The sequence below is a fragment of the Grammomys surdaster genome, unplaced genomic scaffold, assembly GCF_004785775.1.
Source record: "Grammomys surdaster isolate TR1022 unplaced genomic scaffold, NIH_TR_1.0 126546, whole genome shotgun sequence".
Classification (NCBI taxonomy): domain Eukaryota; kingdom Metazoa; phylum Chordata; class Mammalia; order Rodentia; family Muridae; genus Grammomys; species Grammomys surdaster.
The window spans coordinates 11,807,180-11,833,189 of record NW_021621338.1 but is presented as its reverse complement, the minus strand read 5'-3'; the positions used below and the strand labels follow the sequence as shown (position 1 = coordinate 11,833,189).

Below are 26,010 nucleotides of genomic sequence, written 5' to 3'. Positions count from 1 at the left end.
TGAACTTTAGCCAGCTTTTCCTACATTCCCTCCCACAAGTCCATCTCCCCTCTCATTTCTCTCTCTCTCTCTGCCCTCAGTCCACCCATAAAAATCTATTCTGTTTCCCCTCCCCGGGACGTCCACATGTTTTCCCCCTGGTCCCTTCCTCTAAACCTTTCTGGGTCTGTGGATTGTAGCTTAGTTATCGCTTATTTCATGGCTGGTAGCCACATATAAGCAATTACATATCATATTTTTCTGGGTCTGGTTTACCTCACTCAGGATGATTTTTTTTTCTAGTTCTAACCATTTGCCTGCAAATTTCATGATGCCGTTTTTTTAACAGCTAAGTAACAGGACCCCATTCTCTTTATCCATTCACATATGTAAATGTATCCCATTCTCTTATCCATTCTTCAGCTGAAGGACATCTCATTGTTCCCAGTGTCTGGCTACTATTAATAGAGTAGCAGTGAACATAGTTGACCAAGTGTCCTTGTGGTAGGATGAAGCATCCTTTGAGGATATGCCCACTGTTTCTGGCTCTTCCACCTGAGAGCTCCCTGTTGTGACACACACCTATTCTTTCTCCATCTGCAGTCCTTTACCAAGTCCTCCTTATACCTACCAACGTGGACACCTTCTACCTACAGATTTATCTCGTATGAATTCAGGACACCCTCACCTACCAACACATCAGTCAGAATGACTTTGAGGGATTTTTAATTATTATTTTAAGTTATTTGTATGTATGTGTGCACCCATGTGTGTATCTGCATGTGTCTTCTGGTGTCCTTGGAGGTCAAAAAAATGGGTGTCAGATCCCCTGGAACTGGACTTGGAGGCAGTTGGGAGCCACCTGGTGGTGCTGGGAACCAACTCCAGTCTTCTTCAAGAGCAGAATGCACGCTCAGCCACAGAGCCATCTGTCTAGCCCCTAGAGGGACTTCTGAAGGTTAGATGTAATAATTCTTACTTCTTTTGCACATACCTTCAACTTATTCATAAATATAAAATCCTGCCTTGTGCGGCATGGATCATGCTATTATCGTTCTGTGGAGACCCCTATCATGGACTGCCTTCTGCCTCCCCTGAGCAGCCTTAACACCACCACTGGTGAGGCAGCCAGGCAGCTAGGCACTGCCTGTGTCCCAGAGGCCCTGCCTGGCCTGGCTCCTGTGTGCCGCTGCAACCCCAGTTCCTCCCAGCCCCAGCCTCTGATCTTCCTCCTACAGCAGCTTCCATCAGGCCCCACTTTGTGGGCCAGGCTCCCCGTGTCACAGAATCTAGGTTTGCGATTTATCTTCTTGCTCTTTCTGCGGGAGGCTCACACCTGCCCTCTGATCTCATCTGATCTTGGCCCTCTGGGACTCCCACCCCACCCACCACTTCTCATCAAATCCCATATCTTAGTATTTACAATACAACACTTATCATCACTGTAATTCCACATTGACAAGCAAATTAGCTTGATTGGTGTCTGGTCTTCTCTGTAAGGACAGATACCATATTGTTTTTCTTTTACACTGCATATCTAGTTCCTAGTGCACAATAGTTTATCAGTAGCCCTACAAAAATATTTGACTGCTGAGTTACCTTTCCTGGGGAGTCTATTATACTCAGGCCATGTGGCCAGCAGTGAAAGACCAAAGTAATATTGCATCCAACTCCAGAGTGGTCAACCAGTGATTTTACTAGAATCACTTACAAGACCATGGATCCCTATCAGGTCAACTACCTGAGCGCATGTGAGGAGAATCCTACAGGAGCAGGAATGAGGGTTACCTCCAGGAGAGTGGGGGGAGTTACCTGTGAGGGTAGACCATGAGTCATCCAGGAGAAAGGGGGAGTTACCTGTGGGGCTGGAGCAGGAATGAGAGTTACCTCCAGAATGGGGAGAGTTACCTGTGGGGACGAGGATGTTTTGGTGCCTGCATCAGCAGAAAGGCCCACAGGAATGATAGTTCACCAAAACTCCTTCAGTGTGGCTGCTCCACCAGACAGCCTCCTCTTCCTTAGCACCTGCTGGTGTCACCTCAGGGAAGGGCTTCTGAGTCTCAGAGTCCTAGTTTGTAAGTCTCATGAGCCCATCCTTTTCCTGCGGGAAGGAGTGTTTCAATCCAACTGTACAAAACACTCCTGAGGGAGGGAGAATGGAGTGAGGGAAGGAGGGCCGGTTATGGCACATTTGATTTAAGCTAATGTACTTCAGCTCAGGTATAAGATTTACTGACTGAGTGAACATAATGCAGATTTTTCCATTAAGGAAGAACAAGACTTAAGGATTTAATCACATGAACCAGTTAAAGTACTTTATCCTCAAAAAAACAAAAAAAATGTGTCTCCTTTTTACACCATACCCCAGGATTCTGTTTCTATAGGAGTATTATAATGATGACAAAACCAAGTGTGGTGTGTGTTTCCTGAGAGCACAAGTGCTTCTGAAATGCAGACTGGTGGTGTGTGCTGCATCCTGTTGTTAGGGAAAAAACCCAAGCGGACACCTGTTTATGGAGGACTCAGCCTTCCTCTTCCACATGACTACTGTCATTAGCACCCCCTCCCAGAAACTCAACTGTTGATCAAAGGAAAATTAAGGTGATGCATGTACCAGTTATGTTTGGAAGAAAGTCTTTGTTTGGACGCACAGGCATGCCAACTGTCCCTAGAAAGAAATGCCTTAGTGTGTTCAGTCAGCTCCAAAGAACTGAGCCCTTTCCGAGGGAAAAAAAGAAAGAAAAGCAGGGAACGAAGAGGAAAGGAGGGGGGGGGGAGGGAGGGAGGGAGGGAGGGAGGGAGGAAATAAGACAGACAGACAGACAGACAGACAGACAGACAGACAGACATAACCTTGATAACCAAACCTATAGTGCTGAGCCCTTTCCTATGTCCCAGATGCTAGGACACACATATTGCCTCACAGGACTGATGCTCAGAAAACACTGGAAAGATTCAATGTTGCTTCCCTGATTCTAAAAATGTATGGGTCCTCTTTTGGGACAGTCTTCAGGAATAACAATATATTATCAAACACGTCTTTGTCCTTGTGAAGGTAAATTTGATTTTTAGAAAGAACCCAAATGTCATAAGGAACCAAATCTAGTAAATGTAGTCAGGATTCAAAGAAGGTTTTAATCCAAGATGACCCGCTTTCTGATGGGGTAAGGAAAAGAAGCAACTTTGAGAACAGACCATCTGGTTCTTCCTGAGGAGTTCCAGAAACGTGTGAAGAAATGGAAAATATCCGCAGCTTCCTAAGATGGCAGGGCTTGCACATTCTGCTGTGTTTGTTTAAAAACCCAGTCTCTTTTCTTTAGAGATTTGAGCTGGCCATCCACTAAGCCAGCTAAGGCTGGCAGGGTGTGTTTGATTTGGCCAATGTAGTGGTTTTATTTTAAAATTGAATTAGAATTTTTAAACCTGGAGATTCCAAGTACAAATTTGGATTTCTGGTCTCCTCTGGAAAGTCTGAAGACCCAGTAAAACTGCTTCCCAGGCCTGTGCGGTTCCTGGAACCATTTCTGCTCCTCTGTGGAGGAGACAGTGAGGCCAGCTCCAGTCCTCCCTGCCGTTACTGTCAGCTCTGAAGTGGCAGTCCACTCCCTCTCTCCCTCCCGGGTTGCTGGCTCTCTGTGACATCTGTGCCAGAATGAAGCTCTGTGGGTGTCTACTACATGGATGGATGTACAGCTTTGAGCTTGGGTGTCTGCATGGATGGACATCTAGCATCAAGCATGGGTGCCTGTTTCGTGGGTGGATGCCTAGCCTCTGGCTCCCGAAAGCATTCACGGCCTCTTGAGTCACACTGAGCAGGAAAGACATCTAAGTGGTTCCTGCTTCCATACAGCTAATGCAGCGTGTGCTCCTCCCCCTCCCCCACATTATCTAATTCCACTGCCGTGCTGTTGTGGTATTTCCACAGCAGTCTTGGAAAACATCCATTCTTCCTCAAGCTTCCCACCTTTGTGTGCGCTTCTTTGTGCTGTATTCATTTTTATTCTTCTCAGGTAACTAAAATAGATATAAGGTCTGTAGTAAAAATGTCGCCTTCCAGTCATTTAGCCACCCAGGTGCCCCTCCCTGTTAGCAAACACGGTTTCTGGCCTGTCCATCCCCAAATTCTCCTTGCATAAACGCCTGTATTCTTCCATCTCTGCATGCCTGGGTGTCACATAGCCCGTATGTGCTTAGTTGACAAGGTTTCCTAGCAGTTATTCCATGTCTCACACTGTTTCCTCATTTTTAATATTCACACAGTGTCCTGTTGGATGAGTGTCCTGTAGGTTATTTACAGAGTGACTGATGGCAGATGTTTAAATTTTACAAATCAACTTGTACTGGGACCCTCAGTGATGTGAAAGTTCACAAGAATTGAGATTGTGGGTGGGCTACTGTGTTGTGTGTCACAGTAAAAGATTTTCACTACTCTCAGGCAAGGAAAGGGACACCTTAGCTTTCTTTTATGGCTCCTATTGGTGTGCTTCAGTTGTCCTCAGCTTGACGTTTAACCAGAGGTAGGATATGAGCTGTGGATCCAACTGTAGGGTATTTTCCCCCTGGATGGATTACTGTTTATCTCGTCTCCATGAATTGATGGAACCAGGTCTTATCATGCTGTGAATCTCTGTGTATATTAAATTCTCAGGTAGGGTGCCCATTTCGTACATTGACACCTGTGTCTGAATGTCTATCATGGTCCATCAATCTGCTACCTTCCCACAGCAGTGAAAGATGCTGTTTTAATGGTGCGGGCATTGTTCTGTGTCTTACCAGCTCACAGGCAGACTTTGTTCATCCTTCCTTTTCACCAGTGTTCTCACGGTTAATATTGTGTCAAGATGACCTTCATATAGCCTCGCTTGGGCTGCCAAGCCATCATGGCCAAGCAGTGGACATCATTCAAATCCATTTTATCATCCCACAAGGAAATCAATACCTTCTGCTCAGCAGACTCTCTACTGAGCACTGCCAGTTTAGCATTAGTCTGCGGGAAAAGCTCTGCTTTGCCTGGAGAACTCTTCCTTCTCTTTGTTTCCATTGAGTCCTTTGCTGATACTTTATGTAAGCCTTTTCTATCAGTATCTATAAGCAAACTGGCAATTTCTTTTGCAGTGTCTTTCTTAGTATCAGAAATAAGAATTGAGGAAAAATGTATTTTCAAAGTTTTTGACTCTTTTGATCTATGAAATCATCCTACACTGAAACCATCCAGATTTAACAGTTTCGGGAAGGAAGAGGAGTTCCCTGAACAGTTATTAAACTTTTCCTTAGGGTTATTTTTCTGTATAATTTATGGGTCCTTTTCCATCTCACAGTAGAATGTCTTAAACAAATAGCTTGGTATATAGTTATCAGCTATTTTGCTCCTTCTAATTCTCAACTACTGTGAGCAGATGCTGTCCTTGAACTCCTGGCTTTGCACGCTTGTCAACTATTTCTTGCTTCCTTAGTTAGTTATCTCCTATTTTGTTTTTGCTTTGCCAGAAATCAACTTTGGATCTTTGTTATCAGCTACTATAATCGTCCCTAATTCTGTAGACTTTCTGCCTGTGACCTGGTATTTTCATTCCCATTGCCTTTTACTGTGTTGTTATTATTTTTCCACAGATCCTTCAGTCATTTGTTTTTAAGCCATGAAAATCATATAAACTTTGGCATGCTTTTGCCACCAGCGCTGACAGTGCTCAGGCCTCAGAGTTGCTTTCTCACCTATTTAAGATAGTGAGACCTTTATTTACTGCTGTTGACAGAGAGTTATTTAGGAGAAAATTTTCCTGCATTCGAAGTAGCTTTCCTTCTTCTTCTGGCATGTGTTGACTTGTCTTTGTTCTGTAAAATTTCTGAGTTGTTTGTGCTGCGGGAGGATTTCTAGAGTTCAAGGATTCCCTCTTATTTCCCATCTTACAAAATGTCATGATGGTTTTTAAAAACAAAAATCACTGAGTAATACACCATTGTATAAATGTACTACATGTCCTTTATCCGCTCTTCAGCTGAGGGACATCTAGGTTGGTTTTTATAAATGGCTATTATGAATAAAGCTTTGGTGAGCATAGTCAAGCAAGTGTCCTTGTGTTAAGCTGGAACATCCTTATTGTGCCAAACTGCGGCCATGTTTTATAATTACTCTTTCTTTTCTGCATTCTACAATCCCCCTTTTCGAGTGTAAAGTTATGTTTACAATTCTAGACTAATATTATTGTGATTATTCTGATATTACTTTATACCCATTTAATATTTTAAGAACAGAGCCCTATTTGGCTTCCATTTTGGTTTTCCTTGAATTCCTGTTTTACTTAACTTCATAACTTATAATGCTGTTACTTGGTGTTTAATCATTCATAACTCTTCTATCTGTTTTGCACATGACCAGTAACTTTAAGCATAATTAAACATTGGCTACACAGCAGTCAGTACTACCGTTAGTTAATCTGAGATCTCAAAGTCAAAGACTTATTATGAGGAACAGGTTGCTGCTGTCAGGTGTGGCTGTAAATGAGAGAGAACAGCCTGCACACAATACCTGGGTGCTTCACCTTGTGGTGTGTGCCTGGGTGCTTCACCTTGTGGTGTGTGCCTGGGTGCTTTACCTCGTGCTGTGTGCCTGGGTGCTTTACCTCGTGCTGTGTGCCTGGGTGCTTCACCTTGTATTGTGTGTCCAGCTGCTTGTTACTACTTCTTTCTGGAGATTGGTTCTTTGAGCAATAAGTTTTGTGAGACAGGGACAATCCTATCTTATCCCTGTAACCATGATGTCACACTATGGTCTATCCTCACCCTCTGTATAGGGTCTAGGAGGAGTGGTATATTGGCTAGTTTTCTCTTGCTGTGACAAATTCCTATGACCAAGAGCAACTTAAGGAAGTAAGAGTTTATTTTGACCTACATGGGTAGAGCCCATCATGGTGGGAAAGGCATGGTAACAGGCAGGCATGGCAACAGACCGGCATGGTAGCAGAAGCAGGACACCTGCTGACCATATCCCCATGCACACACAAGAAGCAGAGAGTGAACCGAGGGCGGGACAAGGCTATAAATCCTCACAGCTTGACTTTGGTGATGAAACTCCTCCCGCAAAGCTGTTTGCCTCCAAGGTCTATAACCTACCCACAAAAGCACCACAGTCTGGGGAAGTGAATGTCCAAACACTTGAGCCTACTGGGGACATTTCTTATTTAAACTACAGGGAGGGAAGGAGGAAGGGAGGGACAAAAAAAAGTAAAATAAAATGTTTAATGTGTTCCGCAGATCATGATAATTAGCGTAAACACTTGGGCCACATCTCTGCCCAAACCTGCCATTCTTCACAGGGCAAACCAGTCCCCACATTCCTTCAGGGTTTGTCATTGCCTCTCACCAGGAGACACCTCATAGCGTATAAGTAGCTCCTCCTGTGTATGCACAGGTAGGTTTTCTTATGAATTTTATAATCTTTATCAAGATGCAAAATAGACATGCCAGAGACAGGAGCCTGTCTCCTTGTCCTAGGCTGTGTTTTTCCATCAGAAAGATCCTGTGATGGAGAGGAAAAGTTTCCTGTGACAAAGCAAGGTCACAGCCATCTTGGATTTGAAATAATGTTATAAGAAAACTCTTAAAGACCAAATGTTGGTTAAGAATAATAATTGTTTAAAAATAGCTGGACATGCATAACAGAAAGGGCAGAAAAATAGTCTCAAATGTCAGAAGTTAACTAGCACAGATTTTGTATTATTTTTCTTCTTTGTACTTTCTATGTGTGCGAACATTTGCAAAGTAAAGACATTTTATTTCATAAGAAATCATTTTTAAAAACTGGATAGTGGGGCTGGAGAGATAGCTCAGTAGGTAAGGTGCTTGCTACACAAGTGAGAGGCGCTGAGTTTGGGTCCCCAGAAATTATACATGGCTTGACACCGTAACATTTGTCTGTAATTCCAGTGTTCCTGTGGAAAGATGGGAGGTGGAGAAAGGAGATTCCATGAAATCTAAAAAGTCAGCTAGTCTGACTTCTGCAGCAAAGAGCAAGAAGCCTGTCTCAGACAAGATGGGAGGTGGGAAGACCTGATACCCGAGGTTATCCTCTGACCTCCATACATATGCTATGGGAGGACCTGATACCCGAGGTTATCCTCTGACCTCCATACAGGCTACAGGAGGTGGGAGGACCTAGGATTATCCTCTGACCTCCATACAGGCTACGTTATGGTGTGAGTCTGAACCCATGACATGTATATGCACACATTTTTTAAAAATAGGATATTTGTTTCCCTCTACTGCCCTTGGGTTGGAGGTTAATGTTCTCCGTATAGTCATAGCTCTGGGACGGAAGTTATTCAAGCTTCTTCAGCATCGCAGAGGCAGGCTTTGACTGGTGTTGCTCCTGGTAAGTACCATTGAAATCAGTCGTATATTTTAACAATCAGGCTGTCAATATGCAACCGTCAGGCTCCAGAGGGAAACACAACATCATGCTAACTCAGAGAAACAGGGATTTCATACAGAGACTTGGTTGTTATGTACATGTTGGAGCACTGGAAGAGTAAAAGGGATGCTATGGAACTTGGTGACAAGAAGCAGTTTGTTATCCATGCATTTGGGAAATGGAGAGAGCAAACAGGATTCCTGAAGTCAAGGCACTCAGAGGAGCAGTCAGAGAAGCAGGTGTCCTAGCTGCTGGAACCTCTGGGAGACTGTAGAGAATGGAAAATCTAAGAGGGACAGCTACCCCAGCCGACAGCCAGGGCCAGAAGACACCCACCTCAGAGCGCTCAAGGTTCTCTGAGGAATGGCTTGCCAAGTGCTAGCTCAGAATTTCAGAGCAGAGCAACCATGTGGCAGTTGGCTTTAGGATGGGAAGTGAGGGATTTGTAGCTGCTGCCACCTCTGCCCACTGTGCCAGGCCAAACTTCTCCTGTGAACAGCTACTGATGCCCTAGATTTGCAGATATCCTCTCCAGAATGTGGGTCTATTTATTTCAGCCACCTCCAGTGCTGACAGTGTGCCATGGATCCAAAAGCATCTAAGGGGTTAGGACCGGGGGCCAGTCTGGTTTTACATTCTCCTATCCAGCCCATTCATGGGTAAAGTTTATTCTCATGAACTTGACCCCAAAATAATAGGAATAATATTCTCAATCAAATGGAGCAGTGGTTATTAATAGAATGTCTGATTTATGAATAATCATGTAACCTTCGCTGAACTCAGAAATGTCTCATCTCTGTCAAGACATGTTTTCCTATCTCCTAAGTAAGATGTGTCTCACTAGCACAAAACTGGGTTTTCATCAAGAATGAACTTTTGAAATGCTCACGTCAACACGACCAAATTCTGTGTTCTACATATTAAATTTTCAGCAGTTTGCTATTTTACTCTTGATAGAGAATTTATGTTTTTAAATTGTGGTGGATTGGATTACTGTTAGGTTTTTGTCTTCATAGCTATTGGCATTAGGAGTTATTTGTTAAGGTCCTTTACTCAGAGTTGATGAGATGGATCAGTGGGTAAGAGTGCTTGCTGGCTTTACCATGAAGCCAAGAGCCACAGTCATTCCAGTTGGCCTTGGCCTTGGAGTTCAAGTATTAGTGCCAACTCCACACCTGTGCATGTTGTGTGGGCTTCGCATTGTCTCTCTGATGCTTTATAACCTAGCTGATTCCACTTCCTTCAGGAACCTTTTCTTTTTTTCAAAGCACAAGGACTTATTTTCCCTGTGAAATCAAATGGCCTATGTTTCTACAGCAGGGAAAGTCAGTAATATGAGTTGGTAGTCAGGGGTCAGTGACGGTTAGGGTCCACTGTCATTCACACAGTAAAACAGGGGAGCAAGTCCTGCCTACAGGAAACTTGACTCCAGAGATGATTTGGAGCAATCCAAATTATTCCCATAACAAAGATCATCCTGTGACCAAAACTGTATTTTGAGGAAAAACAGCAGCTGTACGAAAAGCACTGATTTGAGTATTCTTCTATGGTTGTCATGACTGAGGTCCCAGGTGAGACCTGCAACAGAACCTGTCAATCACCATGCCACTGCCTAGCCGTGTCTATCTTGAAAAGATTAGTGCCCCACCATCACGCTTTCCTAATGTTGCCAAGTCATTTTAAAGAAGTCATCTCACCCTGATAAATATCATATCACATGCCAGGCCCTTTTCCAAACCCTAACCATTCAGCTGATACATGGAGTCTGCCACACTTTGAATGACTAGCAGGGCCACTTCCTCCAGGTAACAGAGTCACCAGAAGATGCGCAAGTGCCTTGGATGGGTGCTACAATGCTTGTGGCTCAGCTCTCAAGAGCACTGGCTATTCTCACTCCTTCTCTCACTAGCAAATTATGAAGGGCAAGGTTCTCAGTCTCTCTTGACCTCTGCTCCATCAGTGAGCAGAGAATAACTCTGACCTTCTATCCCTTCAGATATGGTAGTTATGGCGTTGTAGTGCTATGTTCTCCTCAGTCTCCAGTCTCTGATTGCCCCTGACTGTGCAGTGTGGCTCCCACCCCTGAGGAATCTTTGGTAAGACCACTGATGTAGGCTGGTTCGGCCAGACGCTTAGTCCTCTCAAGCATGCGTCAATATTCCGAGCAAAGCAGACAAAAAGCTGTCTTTTGGGTTGCTTGGCAGGTTTGCTATCGAGTCTCAAGAGTATGAACATGGCTCCATTGAGCTGTTTCACTGTAACTGCAGCTTGCTTCTCTCCCTTGTGTGTTCTTAGATGACTACAGCATCAGTGAGTTGGAAGAAGGTTCACAGGGCTAAGGGCCAGGCAGCATCCTGGTTCCCAACTGTAGACAGATGGGCTTCTGTAGTGCACGGGACAATGAGCCATCAGTACATGGTGAATGATGTCCTTGGAACTGGAGATATTCCTGGCACTCTGTACTTAGAAGTGTCAAATCTGGGCCTTCGAGGTGGCTCAGAGGCTACAGATGTTTGCAGCCAAACCTGACAACCTGAATTCTGTCCCCACATAATGAAAAGAGAACCGACCCCTGCAAGTGGTTCACGGACCTCCAAACATACCTCGTGGGGTGGGGGTTCATATACACACACAATAATACATTCACAGATACACACTAAATAAATAAATAAATAAATACACAAGAAACAACTAAATATAATTTTAAAGTCTCAAATCTACACAAAGTTCACTTCCATACAGAGTTTGCCTGAAGTTCTAAAACTAAATAAATGAGTGACTAAAAGTTCAGAATTAAGAGGTGTGGAAAGTTAAGGAAGGCCGTCAGTACAAATCAATTACTCTTGAATTACATGTTGTTATCAACAAACGGATGTGTGTCCGGCATCGGAGACAGACAGCCTTCCTCACTGTGGGACCCAGGCCGAGACAATCTGTGTCTCTGACTCAGCTTTAGATTTCACTCTGTGTGGGATGCTCGGGATAAGAGTCGACTTAAACCATGGTAATCTGTGTAGTACAGTTCACCCTTTAAAGTCCAATGGATTTCAGTAAATCTTCAGAGTTGTGTGGCCATCACAATAACCTCCCTTTAGGATAGTCACTCTCTTTCCACAATGCCTACCACAGACAGACAGCCACAGACACACATGCCCTCATTTCTGACTTTGGAAGTATAGTTTTATAGCTAGATGTTGCCTGAAATTCCTAGTAACTAAAATCACATGGTAAGTGTTGTCCTCAAAACTTGCGATTTGTGATAGCGTTCATTTCCTTCCTGTACTCTCGGCCTCCCTTCCCCCATCCAGCACCTGCCCTTCTCACCAAATGTGGCCACAATCCTTCATTTAACAATAATTTATCAAGTGCCTGCTGGTGTTAGCTTGTGGGGTCACCAATGGCACAGAGCTGACTTCCTAACAGAGGATATGGCATGATTACCAGAAGATGCTGAGTTCTTGGGAAGGAGGGTATCAGGAAGCCAGCACCCAGGGAGGACTGTTACAATGGGGTCTGGAGAATCTGAGGGGAATCTCCAAGGAGGTTGGGTACACAAGACTAATGGAGGCAAGGACCCAAGCAGGTCCTGATCCAGGAAAAATTTGAGCAGAGGATGTGTTTGAGGAATAACAAGGATGCTGGGAAGGCTCAAGTGGAGTGAGAACACAGTGGGATGAAGGGACAGCTGTGGACGTTACATCTGGTTTTGAGCAGAGAGGCTATGTGAGTTGAATTTTATTCAAACAGCACCACTCTGGCTGCCATGCTGAGGGGCAACAAGAGCAGGTTGAGGACTGTGGAATCTTAGTGGCAGAGCACCTTCCAGAGTGTGTGCAGTGGCCTGGGTTCAATTCCCAGCACTTTAAGATACAGTGACTCTCCTGCACACTGTGTGGAAGGCCACCCTGGGGCAATAGTCCTCAGCTTTGGCTATGCCTCAGCACTGCCGGGCAGCCTTACAAAACTGTCCTGGTTACAGAATGCTACTTGCTAGGGCTGCAGGATGAACACTGGGATTTTTCAAAGCTGTCTGGAGTCAGAGTGTGTGTGTGTGTGTGTGTGTGTGTGTGTGTGTGTGTGTGTGCGTGTTCACCCTACTTTGACCACTAGAACTTTAGAGCATTGAATAGTTCCATGGATTTGACTTTGTAACTAGGAAAACAAAACTCCACACATGACCTTGGCTGCTCATTGGCAAAACTATGCCTGGCAGTGGCCAGAGACGGCATGGCTGTGACAGTGGCTGAGCTAGGGGACAGTGCTGCAGACAGCTAGAAACTGGGTGGGCCCTAGCCAAAGCTCACCAGGGGAGCCAGCCATGAGGTTCATTCTGTCCTTTGGCTGAGTCCAGTGTAAACCCCTGGGTGTGAGAAAGACTTTCTCTCACTTACGAGAGGGTCTGCTGCTTGAATAGATGCAGAACAGAAGAGCAAGGCCACCACTCCAGCTGGTGTGTGATTCAATTTTTAAAAATAATTGTGACAGTAGGTAGCCAGGCATTGTGTAAGAAGCTGCTGATTAAAAATGAATGAATGAATGAATGAATGAATGAGGTTTGGACTGGTCTTTTCCTGGTCAAATGCCTCAAAGTAAAGGCCATATAATATTTCACAATATGTTATTTGTGGGAGCCTTTAAATAAGCTCAGGGGGATGGGGGTTCCTGGAGCTGCATATCTGAGCTGTTGGCATTTCTGAGAGATGAATAGAACATTCTTGTGTTGCATCTGCACAAATAGAGCTGGGATGGGGGAGGAAAACTTCTTGGAGCCGTGAGCTGAGCATGAGTCAGCAATCTCTGCGTATTGTTCAGAAAATAATAAGCCTACTACGAGCGTGGAATGTAAGCATGAGCAGAAGTGCCCTGCCCCCAGCAGGAAACAGACACTAGCTAAAACACTGCAAACATTGCATTTTTCTTTCTTCCTTCTCTTTCTTTCTTTCCTTCTTTCTTTCTTTTTCTTTCTTTTTCTGTTTTTTCTTTTTTTTTTTTTTTGTTTCCTGAACTGAAAGGAATGTAAATATAAAATTTGGAGAGGATTGTTCTAAGTATGGAAAATAATACCCCATTTGCAATGAGCAGATGATTTACACACACACACACACACACACACACACACACACACACACACACACAGAGGCAGCCTCCCAAAAATCTTATTTCAGTGAGAAGGAAGCAAAGCCTCTCCAGCTTCAGTGAATACCCAGAGTTCCCTGGATTTCTACTGTGTAGTGATCAGTATGCCTGCCAACTAGGTTCTGTAATGTAGTGGAATCTTTGTCACATCCTGCACATGTGACAGGAGCTCAGGAAGTTTTGAATGATAACTACACCTCGTTTGCTCTCAAGATGATCTCTTGAGACCATGGCCAGAACCCCCAATCTGGTTTCTTACTCCCTGCACCCCAGTATCAAACATCATGGGCCCACCTAGTAGAATAAAGTCTCCAGGTCAAATGGCAGGCCCTTAAGCTCACAGAGTGAAATGTGACTAAAGGGGACATCAATCACTTCTTGTGCTTTTTACTATGGTGGCCACAATTCCCAAATTCTAAACCCAGGTTCTCTCCAGGATGCCAGAATACCACGACCACAGCCACAGCTGTTCATCATGAAATGCGGTTCTTAGGCTGTGTGTATTGGATCACTATACAGAACATTTAGGTATTTATTCTGGCCTAGGGTCATGGTGGAAAAAATACATTGAGGCACTGAGTGCCATGCACTGAGACATGAGGGGCTCTTGATGGCATCGCCATCCCCAGGTCACTGTGACACGGGCTTTCTAGTAGGAACAGAAAATTAAGCCAGCACTTTCTAAACTTAAATATCCAGGAAAAAAAGTAACAGAAAATTATGTCTCCATGGACCTTCCAGAAGCTTCTTTCCCTTCTAAGCTACCTCCCCCATCCCCATCCCAGCTCCACCCATCCCAGTTCCATCTATCCCAGCTCCACCTATTCTAGCTTCACCCATCCCAGCTCCACCCATCTCAGCTCCACCTCCATTCCAGCTCCACCTATCCTAACTCTACCCATACTAGCTCCACCCATCCCAGCTCCACCCATCCCAGCTCCACCCATCCCAGCTCCACCCATCCCAGTTTCCCCATTTAATCCTTAACCAACTCTCTCAGTGCTGAAATAATAACCTAATTACCATTTACAGTTCCAGCCTTTCCTCATGATTTAACACAGTGGACTAACTCTTATAAATTTGAACCTAATGATTACTTTAGCACATTACTGAAAATTATCCAGATAACAGGTTGTTGAAAGTCAACAGGCCATGCAAGCCTGTTGATAGATACACATGAGGCATGAGACCCTGTGGAAAGCCAACAAATTTGCTAGTAAAGTGAATTCCCGAATCTCCAAGCACCAATCATCAAACATGGGCCCATGGAAGAAGTGGCAGGGACTGTAGATTTCAGACATATTTTTTGAAAACATTATGCTAGAGATTGAACCCAGGGCTTTCTGCACACTACAGCTGTTATTCCACTGAGATCACAGCTAGCCTTTGTTCTTGCTTTTATTTTTGTTTTGCAGATTGGGGGGTGGGGGGAGGAAGCAATGGAAGATGGAGTCTCACTATATGGTAGAAGCTAGACTGGAATTCAGGATTCCCCTGTCTTGGCCCCAAGCATGTTGGGATTATAGGCAAGTGTAGCTGTCTGAAGTCTGCCCGAGGAAATATTGCAATCCAGTCCTGCCTCAGTTTACCATTTGCATTTAAGAAGTAGAAAACAACTGTATTCATAGGATAAATTTGTTTTCATCTTCAGGGAATTTTCAGAGCAAGGCTGCTTCCCCTTTAAGAAGATGTTACTTTTATCTCTGGGTGTAAAACCTATAGGTGCTTCCACGGGGTTCTGGCATAGGAAAGACTGCATTCAGAGCTGCAGGTTCCACATCCATGGTACAAGAACAAATACATATTTATTTCTTTGCTGGAGATTATAACTCTCTCAAGTACTTCAGTCTATTCTTCCAAAGCACTCTAGAGGCGGGGACAGGAGTGGGGCTGTTTGTAGGTATCTACTGCACCATCAGACACCTTTAGAAATCAACAATAAAGCATGAGCATCTGTGCAAAGCACACTCATCGGTGCAAGCCCATGCATCTGTGCAAGCCCTTTGTTTTCCATTCTTGTTTGATGTTTTTCATGCTTGTGTCTCCTTGAATCACCTGACCACAATTATACAATTACAGGCATCTGGCGGGGCTGCATGGTGCTTTCATTCCTCTGGGGTTCTTTACTTCTCCAAACATGATGAATGTGGTTCCAGACCGCTACCTGCTACCCCCACCCCACCCCAACACCTCAACACTGGTGCTGCATATATTTGCTATTTACTAAAGTTTTCCTTGGCTTGGTCGGGTGACGGTGCTTTGATGACCACCAGGTGGCAGTAGAGGAAGTCTGAGGCTCCTAACTCACTGGTGGCCTGTCACAGTCCCTGTCCTTGCAGAGTCAGTATCCAGCCCACCTCTCTGCTCCCTGGGGAGCCTGATCAGAGATGAGTGTCCATGTAAAGAAAGGCCTGAGGGAGGAGGAGGCACTGTGAGTACTGTGCCTAAAAAGCCTGTGCCCTCCCAATCGGCCTCAGAAACTCAAACTGGTCCCCAATTTCTCTGTCCCTGTGTTATCTAAGTGTCCCATGTTTTAATCTGTGTGATGGTGCATTTCATGCAGCAGATGATCTTAGAGTGATAACCTTGTTTGTTTCAAAGCTGACCCCAAAAGTTTTGACCCCAACCTACCCTGTTGACCTAGTTCTCAAAGCAGAAATAGAATTTGTATCAGACTGTACCTAAGCCCTCCACCATGTAAAGGGGGCAGCTGCCGCAGGCATCAGGACATTTGACGTAGTAACTGGTAAAGCGAATGTTACCCCATCATAGGAATGGTCTCCTGGCTCTCTAAGTCTCCCTGTCTTATAGGAACAGCAGGATCCATGCTCCTTCTCACGTGCCATGGTGACATTACCTGGGAGGGAGCAGGAAAACATGGGAAGGTCAAAGGTAGGAGGCAGCATTTGACAGGGGCACTGGTTAGAGTAGAACTATCAGGGGCTGGGGTTGGTGCTTGGTGGGAGAGCACTTACGTGGCAGTTGGTACTACACACATCCGCATATAATAGAGATGAACCCTAGAATGAGGTGCTTGGACATGATGGCACATTTGTGTAAGCTTAGCACTAAGGAGACAGAGGCAGGAGGACCACCACAAGCTCAAGACCAACCTAAGCTATATAGGAAGCCTTTGACACCCTCGTCTTCTTGTGAACAACCATTAGCCACAGCAGGTGAATCTCCATTACAACCACAGACACTGTTGCCTTATCTCCCTTCTTGGAGGAAAAACACTTGACTGCTGAGAACCTTTGCCCTTCTGTAGACCTTTGCCCCCTGTGGGATTGAGCTTCCTGTCATTCCCAGCAGAGGGATTGAAACTGCCTTCTGTCTGGGAGTTGTCATTGAACAAAACTTACGGAGCCTAAACAGTCAGCAGCCATCAGGCCCGCTTGAGTGTCTGACACATGATACATGGCCTTTGCAGCAGAAGCACTACCCTGTTCAGGGGTGCCTACCAAGGGTACAGACCGAAGTGGAAGCGCCCCCTTGCTGGAGCTAGAGTTCTTGAGGCTTCAGAAGGACTTTTGTCTCTTCCCAAATGAACCCCCAGTGGGTCCAAATGAAAGTTCTTGGCTCCAGTCCAGGATCGGTGGTGCATGCTTAAAATATCAAATGTTCAGGAGGCTGAGGCAGGAAGATTGCAAGTTGAAGACTAATCTTGAACTACAAAGCAAGACCCTGAATAAAATATTCAACCTACGCTGGCCCAGAATGCACTGTGTAGCCCAGGCTGGCCTCAAACTCATTGAAATCCTTCTGTCTCAGCCTCTTGACTGCTTGGATTCAGGCGTGAACCACTACGTCTTGCTGTTAAAGTTTATAAGAAAGCAAACTCTTTTTTGGCCCATGAGCAGTGGTAAAACATGATATCCATGCATGATGGTTCTGATGGTGCTGGTTCTCAGTCTGTCAACAACATAGCTGCCCTGGCTAGCACCCAGTACCTGATACTTCCTCCTCCGTGCTCCACCTCACAAAGGCATCCACTGTGCTCATCCCTTCCAGGCATCGGTTGGCTTGATTTAACTCCTGGTTGTTTTTTCCTGTAGCCCCACAAACTGCTGAGCTCCAGACCCATGCACAGCTCTGGAGAAGACCATCCCCAGGGAATCGTGTGATGAGGTGGAACTGAAGTTTCTGGGGCAAGAGATACCTGACAGGTTGTTAGACACATTACTGAAGTCGCACATAAAATCCTAGAGCTCAAAGTTGGGGAGATAGCTCAGTGGTTAAGCACTTGCTGCACACACTCATGAGGACATGAGTTCAGATCCCCAGTAACCGAGTAAATGCCAGATGGTCGTGGTGCTCTGCCAGTAATTACAGCCTGGAAAGGCAGAGACAGGATTCCTAAACAGATTAGCAGTACCAGCCACTGAGTGAGCTCTGGGTTTAACTGAGAGACTCTGTCTCAATGGATGACACAGAAGAGTATGATTCCTTATCAACCCCAGTTACACACACACACACACACACACACAAATACATACTGGGGAAAATAAATCTAGAGCTCATCGAAGGGCAATAGTAACAAACAATGCTACATGCTAAGTACGACTAAAATCCTAGAGTCTTAATTACAGTACGTCATTAACAGTATAGTAACAGTAATGCCATTTAATGATACCACGTGGCACAGTATTGCTGATACTGCACTACAGAAGCTACTGTCACTGAAGAAAAGAGTGGTCGGTAGCACTAGGCAGTGAGGTTAGCACCAAGGCTCATGGTGCTGACCCCAGTTTTAGGAACGTTAGTAAGATTGTTTTCTCGTTCCATGTCCCTTCTGCCTCACAGATTACATTTCTGCACTATGTGTACCCAGTCAGTCAGAATTTGGAAGATAAAGCCATGTTTAAGCTCACAGTGTCGCAGGATTGCAACCGGAGTTTAGTGGCTCTGGTACGGAGATTAAAAAGAAAAACAACCTACTGAGCAAAACTGGGGTTATTGTTGTGTGACGCTGGGAGCTATCAGTCAGGTGGCAACCATGTTGGAATCTATTCGTGTGAAGGAGGATGTGTTTGCCAAAGGTCACCAAGGAAGAACTGAGTGGCCAGTGGAGGGAGTGTGGGGCAGGTAGGGGTAAGCCTTGGGAAAGACTGTGAGAGGCCTGAAGACTTTCACTTCTCTTGGGACTGCCAGGCTAATTCTCTTCCCCTGCTTTGGTCTCAAATAGTCAAGGTCCCCACTCCTTCCCTCCTTCCCTCTCTCCCTCCCTACTTCCCTCCCTCCTTCCTTTGATTGTCCATGTGAACTACAATCCTCTTTCCCCTCTGAATCCATACAACTCCTTGTCCTCTGGAACATCCCAGACATCTGAGGGGGAAGGAAACATGGCAGTTTCCAGGGCTGAGAGGGGCTGTTAATAGCATAGCCAGTAAAAGCAACAGAGTCCAAGACTTGACCTCAGGCCCAATATATGGTCCGGCTCCAGGCCTGACTCATCTGAGAAGCTAAGCCGGTGAATGAGGCTGGGCTGAAGGCTGATGGCCAACGACCTTTGGAAGAGCAGCTGTACGAGTTCATTTCCCCGTGCTGCTTCTCCTCTCTTCTCTCAGATGCTGGTACAGGTGACATGCGTCCTATGTGTCACAGCAGTTTTCCTGCACCAGAGCCATTGTTCAGCATAGATTTGTGTGCACGTGCTCTGCTTGATGGGGGAGACAGAGAAGTAAGAGGAGCAGGTCATGCCATCAGACCTGACAGTCTAAAGGGAAAAGGGGCCATGCAAACCTGTGATTTAAATTCGGCATGGCAAGAATTATAATAAAGGCATGAAAACATGCGCACCACATCACTGGAGAGCCAAAGACTGAGTGGTCATATGTAGAGCCATGTTGAGAACATAGTTCATGTGCTTCTTTGCCTCCTGGCTGCCTCCTGTCCCACCACGAAGGCCACCAGAGCTCAGCGTGCTGTACCTCACCTACAAATCCCCCTATGCCCTCTAACCCTCAGCAAAAGCCTCACTAAACAAGTGAAGCCTGAGCCCATCTTTCACTTCAGAATGAAAGAAATTCCAGTGCTTGGGCCCCATAGCTAGCACACAGCAGTACTGACCCTTGAGCCCAGGTCGTGGGCTTCACCTCCATTCAAGACACAGATGTTGCTATCATCCTTCACTGGACACAGAACCCTTTCCAGGAAATGCTTCCAGAAACAAACTGAAGGACTCTGACTTGTGTGTCCCAGCTGCCTGTGTGCATCCCTCAGTACCCTTTCCCAGCCTGTAGGTGTCCGCCATTGACCCCTGGGCCTCCTCCTCTGCCTCCTGAGTGTCAGTCTTTCATTTGCTCATAGATTTCATGAATAAATTGGTGAAGGCAGAAAGCAGCTCTGACAAAAGGGGACGTTATAAATGAACAGGGGAGGGAGTTAGTTTTTAAGAACATGGTGTCTAAGATGTGAATCATCTTGGATCTTGCCCAAGGTACCATCGAGGCTGAGGCTGCAGCATGCACTGTGAGAAGATCTGCATTGGAGATGCTCAAACATCTCAGCTGCTCAGCGGAAAATGGTCCATCCATAGTTTGACTGTTCTCTTAAAAAACAAACCAAGAAAAAAAAAACACTGTTTTAAAAGCACAATCATTGAATGAGGCCAGAGATGAAAATCAAGGTTTTATTACCTCGTGTGTGCCATGAGGCCTCCAGTTCTAAGTTAGAGTAGGAAAACTTGGTTCAAGTTCACTAGTGAACATAACAAACTTTGTAACATTAACAACAAATTAAGACAGATGGGGACAGAAAGAATGTAAGAGCTGGAGGATGGGGAGGAGTGATGGAGGATGAGGAAGGGTGCTAGAGGATGGGGAGGAGTGCTGGAGGAAGGGGAGGAGTGCTGGAGGATGAGGAAGGGTGCTGGAGGAAGGGGATGGGTGCTTTGAGGATGGGGAGGAGTGTGGAGGACGGGGAAGAGAGCTGGAGGATGAGGAAGGTTGCTGAACGATGGAGAGGAGAGTTGGAGGATGGGGAGGAGTGCTGGAGTATGGGGAGGAGTGTTAGAGGATGGGGAGGAGTCCTGGAGGATGGGGAGGAGTGCTGTGAATGTCTTCTAAACTCATGAACTCACTGCAGCTATGGTGATAGGCACAATTGGACATATTTGATTTGAGAGAGAGAGAGAGAGAGAGAGAGAGAGAGAGAGAGAGGGAGGGAGGGAGGGAGAGGGGACTCACACAAACATAAGAGGGACAGGGTATTTGTTGGGGTGGGGGGATGTTGTTGAATAATAAATAAAATATATTTAATAAGTAAGTGAAATCCTGACACTCAGGAGGCAGAGGCAGGAAGATCTCTGTGAGTTTGAAGCCATCCTTGTCCACATCACAAATTCCAGGCCTGCCAGTGCCACATAGTGAGACCCCATCTCAAACAAGAAGTCAAGTGCAGATTGTAATCTATGCTATTTTGTCTCTTTGTAGGGAATGCCAGTGCAGAAGAGGACCCAGCATGACTGCTAACCTATGACTCCTAACAGTATGACAGGTATCTACTTGTCCTTTCTTGATTTTCTTTGATTCATCTGTGTGCGCCCAAAGTGAAGTACTGGGGTCCTAAAGCCAACCAGAGAATCTTAGCAGCACTTATTTCCAAGCATCAAGTATTATTACTCTCTCTCCTCCTCAGAAATGATGTCATTACCAGGAGGCTGACCTAGGGGAGACGCTAGTTTCAGTCCTCCTAGGATCACCCCTATGCACTGAAGTCATTATTCTTCAAATTCTTTCAGAGTCACATAATAAATAGTTCTGCAGCCTTAGTGACCACAAGTCAGTATATCTTTTCCAACAAGAGCCGCCCGGTCCAGCAGCAGTAAATCTAAAGGCAATGTTAGGACATCACATATGGCATATGTGAGCTTTGAATCCCTTAACAGGGCCAGAGAGAGCCAGAGGCACCCAATAGGCATACAATGGCCCAGGGACCGAGCAAACACCAAAGGCTGAAAACCTTAGGTATAAGCAGGCCCTGCACACTCTGACTCCCTCTGAAGCAAACCACCCTCGGTTATATATGACCACTGGAAAGAAGGCAGGCTAGGACATCCAGAGATTTTGAATTAGAAGGAGATGTTGGAAAACTAAATTTTTAAATGAAATATCCAAATTTTAACATATCTACATTTAACTTAGGAACTATCAAAGATTCATGAACCAAAATGTGACTGATGACTGAAATCAAACCATGAGCTCTCAGAGCATGGCACTGGCTCTCTGCCTTCTACCTTAATTCCAAGCCAATGCCTGGCCTCATGGTTGCTATGGCAGCAAGGAGAATGCCCATACTCCTCTGCACATCATAAAACAGCCTGGCCTTCGGGGATTCGTTCATGACACTTCCCCCCCCAGAATGGAACAAATGGACAGTCAGTTCCTTTGCGAATCCATTCTCTAATACACCTGAAAACCCAAAGCAGCTGTGATCAAACCATTATCTCCAGAGCATCACACCGTGGCTCCCTACCCACCAAGGCTTGAACTCTTGATTTGGCAAAAGATAGAACACCTGGACGAACCAGAGTGACTTGTACCTGTAGAAATGGGAATTTGGAATTACACACCCTCTCCACAGCTTACTTCACATCAGAAAACACCACTCCTCCCATTCCACTGCCAAAAATGGTCAGGTTCCTCTCCACTCAAGTCTCACCCATTTCTGGGCAGAAACCATGCTCATTCTGGTGGGAAATTAGTGTGACTCCATCTCAGCCACAGCCTCCATGTGCCCAACCGAGGGTCTGAAAGGCAGCCCTGGGCAGAGAGAGTGACAATCTCTGTCTCTGTTCCTGCATGTATGTGAAAGCGCACAGGCAAGCAGACTGCAGGTCATGGCACTGCAAACACGGACGCCATTCCTGTCTGAGAAAGTCTGAATGGTCTCATGAGGTACAAGGTGATAGCTCTGTACTCCACCATGAGCTGCCCCTGAAAATACTTCCTGAGGAAGGGACTCTAGAGAACAAACACAGAGACATAGAAACAGTAATATTTAATGTGGTTGTGGATAATAACGATATTTGCTTGCTGTGGGGGGCAGATAAGTAGTGATCACTCATCCATGTGCCTCTAGAACAATAATCGGTAATATTGATAGATTGTTGCATGGTTGATTGATTGATTCAGTACTCATCTGATCTCTAGTTATAAAAGGCAGTAAATAGATATTCTGTTTCTATAATCCATTCAGTGTCTTGTCATGGGTCCCCGTGTGATGCCACCACAGCATGAAGAGCCTTAAACTATACATTACTAAGTAAGCTTGGCTGTTTCCTAGTGAAACTCGGCCTACAAACCAGGCAGAAGGCCAGTTTTGGCAGTGGGTCGTCTTTGCTGGTCCTCTCTGTGGAGTCCCCAGTAGGCATGGAGGTTTCCTCCAGCTTCAGCTCAGCCCAACATAGAACAGAACCTGAAGCTGAGACTCTGGACTAGGAACCAGGGTTGCTACTAGACAGAGACTAACCTTGTGGGCTGAGCTGCCTCCTAGTGGGAGGGATTGGTCTAACTTCCAGTAGGCCTTTTCTCTGGAGGCTCAGCCAGCTGCATTCATAAGAGAGCCCACTCCACAGATAGGCTGTGTGTGTGAATGGGCTCAAATAAGAAAACCATTACATTAGAGGCTTTCATTTGTGTGTGAAATGAAGCCGTTCCTTTTCTCCCTCTCCCTCGATGCAGGCTCCAGCCACAGCATCGCTTTAACCTGAAGGGAGACCACAGTAAAGACGAAAGCCATTGGAACCATGCACATTCTAGGTGCATAATTTAAAAGCCAAGCATGCATTCTTTCTCTTCAGAAAACATAACAAGTACACTGGCTGTTAAGCATTAAAGAACGTCAGTTAACCCTGATGAGAAGACAACCAGCTAAATGAGTAGAGTTAGGAACGACAAGCCTACTTTCCTAACAGCAAGCCAGCATTTCACACAAACCAGTGGTTCTCAGCCTTCCTAACGCTGCTACCCTTTAATGCGGTTCCTCGTGTTGTGGTGACCTTCAGCCATAAACTTATTTTTGTTGCTACTTCCTAACTATAATTTTGCTACTTTTATGAACAGTAATGCAAATATCTAGCATGTGGGATATCGGATATGTGACCTCTGTTCAATCCCCCAGGGGTTACAGCCCACAGGTGAAGGAACCAGTGGTATAGAGGCTTTTTTAGCTACAAAGCTTGTGAAATATATGTATTTTGAATGTACTGGAGGCAAATGTGTTTGTTTTCTGGGGTTACCATCAGCTGTTGGAGCTGGGTCTTGCCAAAACTTCATCTCTTTGCCTTGCCTAATCTGAAATTAGGGCTATATGACATCACTCACTGAATAATTCTTTAAGGGGAAGGTAAGAAAGTTCCTTCATACGATATTCTATTGGTTGAGCATTAAGCTCTATTTCCGGGTAACCTGAGGGAATGATCTGGACATTTATGACACCTTAATGAGCCCTATTTTAAGTAAAGCCATGATTCCCAGCACAGGGGGATCAGTCCTAAGATGTGAACACTTAACATTCCTAACAGCAAAGCAAAAAGCATTCTGGCATTGTTTGTCAAAGAAACCAAGAGCTTAGACTTCTCTGACTGTTCCTGAGGCTGCGGGCAACCAAGATTTGTAGCATTTGTGTAGAGCCTCACTTCATGAGGCTAGGATGAGAATAAAGTTAGTGTGGTCTTCCTGGGCCTGTGATGTAAACTACACCACTACTGTTAGTACAGTCTTCCTGGGCCTGTGATGTAAACTACACCACTACTGTTAGTACAATTTTCCTGGGCCTGTGATGTAAACCACATCACTACTGTTAGTACAGTCTTCCTGGGCTTGTGACATAAGCCACACTACTACAGTCAGTGTGGTACTCCTGGGCCCGTGATGTAAGCCACACTCCCGACCAGCCCTCTTAGGGAACAGTGTATTCCTGGTTTCATGATTTCACCAGCACTTCTTCCTTCTGGCTGCTTGATTCTTTCACCTCATCAGTATTTTGTTTGTTTTCTTTATCTGTTTTCCTTAAAGGACCATTATAACTGAGAGTCCCAGCACAGGGCTGTTGCAGTGATACCCTGGGCTTCCAACAGTGGGCTCAGTGTTCCTTTCTGTTTGCTAAGAGTGACATAGCTTTATGTACATTTTTATTACTCCTGGAGTTAAGCATTTTTCACATGTTTATGGTCACTCACATGAAGCTTCCTGTCTGTATTTGTCATTTTCCATTGTTATCTTTGCCTCTTTTTTTCATTATCTGTGTTAGGTATTCATATATTAACAATGTCACCTAAGGCAACCACTCAGTCTCACCAAATATGACCGATGTGCCCCCACTTCATACACTACTTCCCAGACCAACCCGCTGCACCAGGACTCTTCCTCTGCAGGAAAGGGAACTCCATTGCTCATTTCCCTAGGAGCACAGAGCCCCTTAACACGCCTCTCCCATTAGCATGGTATAAGCCCCAAGTTAGTTGGGAATTTACCACTTTGGAAAGCAAAGGAAAAGAAAGCTTGACAAGTCTATCATTTTACATTTTCTCCCTGTGGCATGCATGGCAGAGAGAGGTGAAAATCTCCACATTATGCCCACTCTAAAGAGATCAGAACCTCAATTCATCTTCACAATTTTCCACCATAAGCAGGAAAAACATCAAGAAACTACAGAAAGTGCCTCAGTGTGTACCAGCAGAGGGAGACCCTGGGCCTGAGGCCATCTCTAGAACTAGGGGGAAAAAGGAACAAAAAGAGAAAAAAGAAATGAAATTTAAGGGAGAGTTTCTACACAGCTATGACACCAGGTGTTCCCCAAACCAGACACAAATGCTTCACTTTCAAATTGGGAGGACCATGGGCTCTTTCAGAGTCTACTAACAAGGACCTGACCCATATACTCTGGTCAACTGCCTGTCCCTTCCCTTCCCTCCCCTCTTTATCTTCCTTGCAAAAACTGTGGGATGGTCAGGACTTTCTGAGAGAAGAAAGGTACAGAATTTCCATTTCCAGTCAGACCAGTGAGAATCGCTTTTCAAACCTCCAAATCTATAAGATTTGTGTGAGTGTGAGTGTGTGTGTGTGTGTGTGTGTGTGTGTCATCCTTAACACCTTCTGAATCTTCCTTAATCTATGCTTTTAGTATTTGGCTTTTCCCTACATTTCCCTTACCCCATTGTGCCTCCATCTCTCTCTGCCTTAACCCCTCTCTATGTTATCATCACTGACATCCCACCGTAACCCCGTGTCACCATCACTGACATCCCACTGTAACACTGTGCCAACATCACTGATATCCCACTATAACCCCATCACTGACATCCCACTGTAACCCCGAGTCACCATCACTGACATCCCACTATAACCCCGTGTCACTATCACTGACATCCCACTGTAACCCCGTGTCACAATCACTGACATCACACTGTAACCCCATCACTGACATCCCACTGTAACCCCATCACTGACATCCCACTGTAACCCCGTGTCACCATCACTGACATC

General features: G+C 45.3%; 1 protein-coding gene across 4 annotated transcripts in view; it reads left to right on the top strand.

Moving 5' to 3' along the window:
* Positions 1-26,010, top strand: part of Thrb (thyroid hormone receptor beta) — a 343,540-nt gene that overhangs the window by 225,633 nt on the left and 91,897 nt on the right. For all 4 annotated transcript variants that reach the window (XM_028760605.1, XM_028760609.1, XM_028760608.1 and 1 more), the window contains exon 3: positions 20,956-21,019. In XM_028760605.1, coding sequence (XP_028616438.1) covers positions 20,998-21,019 — 22 coding nt within the window. In that variant the 5' untranslated portion in view covers positions 20,956-20,997. The remainder of the gene's footprint in view (positions 1-20,955; positions 21,020-26,010) is intronic.